The 10,031-nt window shown below is 33.8% G+C and overlaps 1 protein-coding gene across 1 annotated transcript in view; it reads left to right on the top strand.

The window, feature by feature from the left end:
- Positions 1-9,911, top strand: part of LOC106470886 (ecdysone-induced protein 78C-like) — a gene marked incomplete at its 5' end in the record, with an annotated part of 25,339 nt that extends 15,428 nt beyond the window's left edge. The window contains 6 exons of the mRNA XM_022399528.1: positions 1,744-1,885; positions 5,668-5,879; positions 7,280-7,603; positions 7,735-7,840; positions 8,424-8,700; positions 9,194-9,911. Coding sequence (XP_022255236.1) covers positions 1,744-1,885; positions 5,668-5,879; positions 7,280-7,603; positions 7,735-7,840; positions 8,424-8,692 — 1,053 coding nt within the window. The remainder of the gene's footprint in view (positions 1-1,743; positions 1,886-5,667; positions 5,880-7,279; positions 7,604-7,734; positions 7,841-8,423; positions 8,701-9,193) is intronic.
- Between the last annotated feature and the right edge of the window lie 120 nt (positions 9,912-10,031).

Genomic DNA, 10,031 nt, shown 5'->3' with positions numbered 1-10,031 from the left:
AGTTAATGACGAAATTAGGTGTCTATTGACTTGCGACCACTCAGTGTATATATCAGGTCATGTTTGACAATATTCCTTTCAACACTTAGTCATGCTTGACAATATTTTATTTCCACACTTGGTCATGCTTGAAAATATTTTATTTCCACACTTGGTCATGCTTGACAATATTTTATTTCCACACTTCATCATACTTGACAATATTTTATTTCCACACTTGGTCATACTTGACAATATTTTATTTCCACACTGGGTCATGCTTGACAATATTTTATTTCCACACTGGGTCATGCTTGACAATATTTTATTTCCACACTTGGTCATGCTTGACAATATTTTATTTCCACACTTGGTCATACTTGACAATATTTGTTTCCACACTTGGTCATGCTTGACAATATTTGTTTCCACACTTGGTCATGCTTGACAGTATTTTTTCCATATACGTAAAGACAAAAACTCAGTCAGGGCGTGTTGTTTTATTCACCATTTACTCCACCCCTAATGTAGAAGTTATAGACTAGAGGAAAGGCAGCAAGTCACCATTACCCACCGTCAACTATTGGGCTACTTTTTTACCAACTAAAAGTGGCATAGGCCGACACATTATAACGCGCCCACAAAAAAGGCGAGTATGTTTGGTGACAGGCTCGAACTCGCGACCCACAAACTGCGAGTCGAGCGCCTTAATCGTTAGATCATGCCGGGCCCCTTTCTCGTCGAAGAGCCACCCCACAGTGTGGACAACATGGCTTCCCCTATGTAATTTTCCTTCCGACATTTTTGATAGGTAAAAGAAAAAAGAATCTATCTTCGTAATTTTGTGTTGATTATAAAATGTTTTCTCAAGACACAGGTTTTAACATTACAACTGAAATTTAAATACAAATTAATGGATAATTAAAAAAAAAACTTGTTGCAAACTAATGATTTACCTTCTTAATAAGTGATCGAGTTATAGGAAAACCTGGTGTTTGGGCGAAATAATTATAACCGTAACAACCAGTTAACCATACGTTATCTATTAGTCATGCGGTAACTGCCGATACCGTCATTCACAAAAGTGACGTAAAAGGCTTAAGTTCACCTGTTGCTACTTCCGTCTCTTTCAGTGTCTAAAACAAGAGGCTTAACCATGAAAGCATAAAATACGCTTCTGTTCCTATTACTATAGAAAGAGGCGTAATTGCAATTGCAGGCCACATTCAGAAACCTGCTGGAGCTCAGTGTCATGGCCATAAAAGTTCATTGAACTCTGTAGGAAAGCTGTGGCGAGCTTCCAACACACCATCTTTTATCAGCTTGAAAGCTCCGTTACTTTTTGACGTCATACACCACAATAGCGCGACCTGTTGGTAAACCTGACCGTTGATCACAATTGTACTGGAATTGTAATTTCTCGTCTTTTTATAGTTACGCTATTTACCACGCTTGTAAGATTGCGTAACACTGTAGCAAGTTTATCCCGATTTTTTTTAATATAAATTGTTTTATTTGATAACTAATGTTCCTGTATGTGTTTGGTATATTCTATTTATAACAATGACATTTCAACCGATGCAATTTAGACTAAGCTTATACTTTATAATTATTTTTGTAAGTTTAATTTTGTGTACCTAACCGATTGTTCCCCCCCCCCCTTTCTCTCGATAATGTAGACAATTTTAAAATAAGGATTTATAATTACGTGAATCTTTAAAAGGCAAATAATAACTTCCTTTAACGGTCTGTGCCATCTTTCAGGGGTTCTTCAGAAGAAGTATACAAAAACAAATAGAATACCGATGTCTTCGTGATGGTAAATGTCTGGTAATTCGTCTCAACCGGAACCGGTGTCAGTATTGCCGCTTTAAAAAGTGTCTTGCCGTCGGGATGTCCAGAGACTGTAAGTTCATGCTGTGTATACATTGTTTTTTTAGTATCTGCGTTCTACCACGTGTTATTGTATTAGATAATACAGTTTTTAAATAATAAGCTGGTTGTATTTCTTATCGGACTCGCTGATAGCTGGTAACGGTTAGACGTTATGTTGAAGTGATATACTTGATACAAAAAATACAAATGTTTTACTTACCCAGTCTAATAATATGATATAAGGAATCTAAACATGATGCAAGATACATTTCTTGACTTCACTAGTCTCGATTGTATGCTAAAAAATATATAGCTCGTCGCTTGTAAAATCATTTCAACAAACTTTTTATTCTCGTGGCCCAATCGTAATGCAGTTATACATTCTTTTCTTTGATACTTTGTAACCATAGCAACGGGGATGATACTTTGTAACCATAGCAACGGGATGATACTTTGTAACCATAGCAACGGGATGTCCTGTACGAGTATTCTACGGAAAAACTAACCCATGTTGTATTTCTGTTTAGTTCAACCAGTAAAAAGTCTTAAAACCCTATTTTCGAAAAGTTAAATATATACAGAGAGAGAGAAAGACATACTAACATCTTATTATGTCCATCAACTGTCCCTAATTTTGCAGCAATTTATCTTTTCCAACATGATTATAATAGAAAGAACGCTTCAGAGACGTTTATGAAAACATTTGTTTATGTACATCGTGTTTATGAAAACATTTGTTTATGTACATCGTGTTTATGTAAACATTTGTTTATGTACATCGTGTTTGTGAAAACATTTGTTTATGTACATCGTGTTTATGAAAACATTTGTTTATGTACATCGTGTTTATGTAAACATTTGTTTATGTACATCGTGTTTATGTAAACATTTGTTTATGTACATCGTGTTTATGAAAACATTTGTTTATGTACATCCTGTTTATGTACATCGTGTTTATGTAAACATTTGTTTATGTACATCGTGTTTATGAAAAGATTTGTTTATGTACATCCTGTTTATGTAAACATTTGTTTATGTACATCCTGTTTATGTAAACATTTGTTTATGTACATCGTGTTTATGAAAACATTTGTTTATGTACATCGTGTTTATGAAAACATTTGTTTATGTACATCCTGTTTATGTACATCGTGTTTATGAAAACATTTGTTTATGTACATCGTGTTTATGAAAACATTTAGGTTCGTGAGTTTATCTGTATATTGGAGAAACGAATAGAAGTGGTAACGCTTAATTACTTTTTTTTTCGGGTTACTCATTGGGCCTGCTCCAAAATTAAGAATGACCTCGTGAATCGCCGTGGTTTTGGACACTTTGATAATACCGATAGATATTTAATACACTGAAATATCAATAATTAAGTCCTTACGTTAAAATATGACACCTTTTTTTTTCTTTCAAACTGGTACTACATTTTATGAACTATGGAAAGTTTGTTTGTTGTTAAACCCAAAGCTATACGATGGGCTATCTGTGCTCTGCCCACCGCGGGGATTGAAACCTGAAACTGTGAAAGGTGTTTAATTTTAACATAGAGTATAATAAAGTTTTACCTGCTTATGTTTTCTGTATCACAAAAAAAAAAATGGGGGAAAATTTCAACAATTTTTGTTTTTTTATTAGTCACATCCTATCATAAATATGAAGTATTTCAGTTAAATGTTTTCAAAACGTGTGTTACAAAATAGTTCTGTATATAGAATCTACAATGACATACTTACCACAAATGTGTTATCGTCTGTTTCGTCGTTTAATACTAGATCATGTTCGTCTGATTTCTCACATCAGTTTGTTTTTTACTGGTTACTTACATTTTTTTGTTTATTTGTTTTAGTTACGTTCCCAGTGGCGCGCCAGAGCTTATAATTTTAGAATTTTGGATTCTCTCCGTTAGGGGGAACAGTGTAAATATCCCATTGTGTAGATTTTCGCTTAAAAACAAATAAAAACTATCACTTAATTTTTTTCTATGCATTTAACGTGAATTCAGAGGGAAAAGATATTCAGAATAGAATATCAACGTGAAAAAAAAGGGGTGATTTTACAGGTGGCTAAATGTACATATGTGTAGAAATATGAAATTTTTGGATAATAATGTTCATTTACTATCGGTCCCTAGAGTGTATACAATATACACTAAAAGAAAATTCAACAACTCATTCTAAGGTTTCTCTTTTGACGCAACTACACCATTGACAAGTTCTCGATATCACGTAAAGAGTAACCCTAAGTTACATGACACCATTCTTGAAAAGAGTTTGGGTCACGTAAAGAGTTACCCTAAGTTACGTGACATCATTCTTGAAAAGAGCTTGGGTCACGTAAAGAGTTACCCTAAGTTACATGACATCATTCTTGAAAAGAGCTTGGGTCACGTAAAGAGTAACCCTAAGTTACATGACATCATTCTTGAAAAGAGTTTGGGTCACGTAAAGAGTTACCCTAAGTTACGTGACATCATTCTTGAAAAGAGTTTGGGTCACGTAAAGAGTTACCCTAAGTTACATGACATCATTCTTGAAAAGAGCTTGGGTCACGTAAAGAGTAACCCTAAGTTACATGACATCATTCTTGAAGAGTTTGGGGTCACGTAAAGAGTTACCATAATTTACGTGACATCATTGTTGAAAAGAGCTTGGGTCACGTAAAGAGTTACCCTAAGTTACATGACATCATTCTTGAAGAGTTTGGGGTCACGTAAAGAGTTACCATAATTTACGTGACATCATTGTTGAAAAGAGCTTGGGTAACGTAAAGAGTTGCCATAAGTTACGTGACATCATTCTTGAAGAGTTTGGGGTCATGTAAAGAGTTACCATAATTTACGTGACATCATTGTTGAAAAGAGCTTGGGTAACGTAAAGAGTTGCCATAAGTTACGTGACATCATTCTTGAAAAGAGTTTGGGTCACGTAAAGAGTTGCCATAAGTTACATGACATCATTCTTGAAAAGAGTTTGGGTCACGTAAAGAGTTACCCTAAGTTACATGACATCATTCTTGTACCCGTTTCAGTTTCCATGGAACTTCTACTGAAACATGGAGTCTTCGCGCAATTTTTAACGCGAAAAAGCTTCTATTTCTACACGTTTGTTATGTGGTATTTCTGTCCCGAGAGTCATGAATACACTTAACCCACTACTACTGAAAATAGTATGTCTCTCTCTACTCTTATAGGCATTATGGTGGTATGGTACTATCTGATTGGTTGGATGACAGTCAGCCACAATATAAACTATCAGCACGTGACTGTATTCTGATACAGTTCATTTTCACACAATAATAGTTATGTAATTCAAGCATTGTGAGGCAAGACTTTTTTTTTTAGGGGGGGTAAGGAAGACTATGGGGATTATGGGTTGGCTCTCGTACATAAACAGATCCCCTTTTATTCGTATTTAGTCGGTCTTATAAACACTTTTAAAACCTAACACTAGACAATGAAGTTTTGTGTATCAACATTTAATGGCATATCACAGTTAATTCTTTCACTCTAAAATGCTGCAAATTTCTATGTGACATTCATTATAAATTCTATTTTTTCCCCTAATTTGCAGTAAGCAAGATGTGGAATTAGGCACGTCTTTTAGTAGATGTAAACATTTTTTATGACTAAGAAAAAGGACTTTTTTGAGCGTAAGAGGAGAAAGCTGAGGTCACCCCCTGTGCAGTAATCTTACGTTTGTATTCTGTAACCATTTCATTCTTTGCTTTCGCAATGATTTTTCAAAACTGATATACATAAGCCTATGTGTTTTACATATCTAACCTTAATACAACAATCTTCTCTAGCTGTTCGATATGGTCGAGTGCCAAAAAGGTCGAGAGAACGAAATGATGACGGTCGAGTTACTCAGGCCGAGGCTGACCAGTCGGCGAGAGAGTTCGAGAACAAACAGTTGGCTATGTATGATATTATTCTGACTATTTCTCAAGCCCACCATGCCAACTGTGCCTACACAGAAGAAAAGACAAGAAACTTAGTTCGAAAACCAGCAATATTTGTTAGTGGCTGTATTTATTATTTATCAAAATACCGATGTGGTCATCGTAAAACCAATTACTTGAACAAAAACAAGTTATTTTTAAATTATCAAGCTATTGACGCTCTACAAATATACAGAATAATTAATTCAAAATAACAACAACGTGTGCAGCAAGCAAGATATTATTTTAATAACTACGATGTTTCGAAACATATCAATTTATCATTAGGCAAGAGTTACGTTCAAAAAGACAGCTGAATTTTGTAAGGTTCTTTCGAATTAAACTGCCTGTTTGTAATGTAACTCTTAACTGGTGATGACTCCATACTATGGGTTGTAATTATTAAAATAACATATTACTTGCTGTAAACGTTGTTGTTATTTTGAATTAATTATTCAGTTCAGTAGGTTCATCATTAAACCTAAAGAATAATAGTGTTTGGCTTTATGCTTTTATTTGGCTCCCAAACATTTGTATTTCACCCACACGATTATTTTTATGTAATATTATAAACATATGAAAAACATAAGACAACGACTATATTTTTATGGTTATAATTAATTTTAATAAAATAAAAAAGTAAACAAAATATGGTAATAAAGTAGGCTTCGAACTCCCTTGAAACGCGTAGAATTTAATCACTTCTGTAGAGAAATGTTTTCTAACTTTATTGATATTAAAAGCTTTATGTCGCAGTAAATGTTATAATATAATTTGTTGTGTTCTTAATAACCAGAAACAAAAGTTAAACTGAAAACTAAAGAAAAGGTTATTATAGACAAATACGTTTTGGATACGTAGTTAAACCTAATTTGTTTTGTTCTTAATAACAAGAAACAAAAGTTACACTGAAAACTAAAGAAAAGGTTATTATAGCCAAATACGTTTTGGATACGTAGTTAAGCCTAATTTGTTGTGTTCTTAATAACAATAGACAAAAGTTACACTGAAAATTAAAGAAAAGGTTATTATAGCCAAATACGTTTTGGATACGTAGTTAAGCCTAATTTGTTGTGTTCTTAATAACAAGAAACAAAAGTTACAGTGAAAACTAAAGAAAAGGTTATTTTCGCCCAATACGTTTTGGATACGCAGTTAAGCCTAATTTGTTTTGTTCTTAATAACAATAAACAGAAGTTACACTGAAAACTAAATAAAAGGTTATTATAGCCAAATACGTTTTGGATACATAGTTAAGCCTAACTTGTTGTGTTCTTAATAACAATAAACAGAAGTTACACTGAAAACTAAAGAAAAAGTTATTTTCGCCCAATACGTTTTGGATACGTAGTTAAGCCTAATTTGTTTTGTTCTTAATAACAAGAAACAAAAGTTACACTGAAAACTAAAGAAAGGTTATTGTAGCCAAATACGTTTTGGATACATAGTTAAGCCTAAGACAACTTTCATTTTGCAGAGTTTGGACGAGTTTCAACCGACAACGACAGGAGCTGATGGAAACGGACAAATTACAGCCGACAGCTTACAACATCAAAAAATCGTTATGTGGCAGCATTTCGCTGTGCTGGTCACTCCGACCATTCAGAGGGTAGTAGAATTCGCAAAACGTGTCCCTGGATTCCTCGACTTAACCCAAGATGACCAACTGATCCTCATCAAGCTCGGTTTCTTCGAGATCTGGCTGGTTCACATCGCCCGGATGATCAACACTCTAGAAAATAGCGTAACTTTCAGCGACGGAAGTTACATCACTCGTCAACAGATGGAGCTAATGTTTGATGTAAGTAATTCTAATAAGTGTGACCTCGAAATACATTTTGTTTTTGTTGAATGACTTCCCTTTTTTTAGTTTACATCAATTTGCTGCTTTTGATGGAATCATTTTGGATATCCTACCATATTTTCTTTCAGCATGAATTTGTTTCTTCTTTGTTCAACTTCGTTGTGACTTTCAACAATTTGCAGTTGAACGACACAGAAATCGGGCTTTTCTCGGCAGTTGTTCTTTTGAATTCAGGTAAGAAATGCAACGTTTGTTGTTGTACACTGGAAGTAAATTACAGCCTTTCAAACATTTTGTCCATGGTGTTAGCTCCCGATAATGAAAGCATAGGTGTAGGTAGCTAGAAATGGGGGCCAAAGACCCCATGTCCCCAGATTTGTAATTAAAAATGAATAGTTGTAGTTAATTCAGATCCATAAATTAAATTTCATGAATCACATATTTATCCAACTCTAGTTATCTGAAATATACATCTTTAAAGCTCTGAACAAGAGATGGCAACATGCTGAAAGTACTTAATCAAAAGATTCCCTTTATTTAAGTTTTTTCCTGTTCAGCTCTGTTTGTGATATTGTCAATATTACATGAAGTTTTCTTACGTCTTAATCCAATACTTTACATCTTAGGTGTAAATTAAAATCTGTTATATGCTAAAAGTCTTGTACTGAATTTTATATCCACAATGTATACCAGACGTCCTCCCCAAAAAATACACTTGGCTCAACCAACTACGAGAGCTAACACCCCCCCTCTGTAAATTCTTTTCGTTTACTTTCTTTGACTAACGTTTGATAACATTCAGTATTTATTACAATAGAGAGAATGGGTATCTATGACAACAAAACCATCGCCCAGCAACAGGAAAAGCTGATGGAGGCCCTGAAACTCCAGACTGGACGCAACCACCCCAGTAAGCCTCATCTTTTTCCTTCTCTCATGATGAAGCTACCAGAGATGCATTCTCTTGGAGGAAAACACGTGGAACACCTTCAGTGGTTTCGAGGCAACTGGACAAGACTTAAACTCCCTCCTCTTTTTGCCGAGATTTTTGATATACCAAAATATGAAGAAGATTTAGTACAATGATGAAGCTGGTAATAGATAACTCATGATTTTTTTCTTTCTAATACATAATAAGGTCAAATTCTAATTCTTTTACGTGTTTAAGTAGAGAACATTAGATCTCATGAATAATAGAAGTCAGAACAATTCAGAGTTTTAAGCGAATTTTTCAGTATAAGTTCACAGAGAAGCTTACATTTTGTTTTAAATCTTATGTTGCTCAAGATGAAAAGGGCTTAATAGTAATAACCAAATGTAAGGCAGGTAAGACACATGCTCATCAAATTATTGTGTTGGGTGACTGGCATACATAAATTATAATGAAAAAACTTGTGATTTTATAAATTACATATTAATTCAGTTTGTTTAGATAGGAAGTTAAGGACAGATATTATAAATTAAAAGAATATAAATGCGAGAAATTAAAAACTCATCAATACAAGTGGATATTTCAAAAATAATTGTTTTTAATACCACAACTGGTCTAGAAAGGTTAACCATTCTGTAAACAACTTTCTTTTGCAGATATACACAGTAGACCAGTATATCGTCCACTCTTGTGTTATAACACTTGGCAGGTCCAGTTATTTCAGCTTCCAGCACTGCTCCATTCCCAGCATTCCATGTTCTAGACAAAGGACAGATCCTGGGACCAGGATATTTTTCATATTTATTTTGTTCGCATAACTCACCAACACGTTTCATCCGAGCACAGAAATTACTGGTCGATCAGTTTTTTTTTTTTCACACTCATCAGTGTTGTTTGGGTTGGTGAAGGATGGAAACTTGACATTACTTGTGTGACTGTTGTTGAGGTTTCGTCCATTAATCAGTCCAATGATGAACAATTGGTTGTTTTTCTTGAATACATTAGACTACAACGTTTATTTTTTAATATCTTTGTTGAATAACTATTGTAAACAATTTGATAGAGCTCTAATATTAGTAATAAAAGATATTACTTAAAGTACATTTTGGTTGCCTTGGTTTTTAACAAGATATATATACGTGACAGTGGTCATAAGGTGTATAAAAAAAAAACAAAATAAACAGAACAAAGTGTAATAAGAGTAAGGATGATTACCGTATGAACGTGAAACACTAGGAGAAAAAAACACAAAGTATATAGAATAAGGCATATATATATGCCTTATATAGATATAGATTATATACCTTATATAGGTATATAGATTTAAGAATAACAACGATTACCGTATGAACATAAAACACTAGGTGTATGAAAAACAAAATGTATAGAAAAAAGTGAAATAAGAATAACAACGATTACCGTATGAACATAAAACAATAGATGTATAAATAAACAGAAGTGTAATAAGAATAACAATGATTACCGTATGAACAA

Source organism: Limulus polyphemus, unplaced genomic scaffold (genome assembly GCF_000517525.1).
Source record: "Limulus polyphemus unplaced genomic scaffold, Limulus_polyphemus-2.1.2 Scaffold4268, whole genome shotgun sequence".
In the NCBI taxonomy this organism is placed as follows: Eukaryota; Metazoa; Arthropoda; class Merostomata; order Xiphosura; family Limulidae; genus Limulus; species Limulus polyphemus.
Note: the sequence above shows the minus strand (reverse complement) of the source record. Positions and strands in the feature narration are given on the sequence as shown.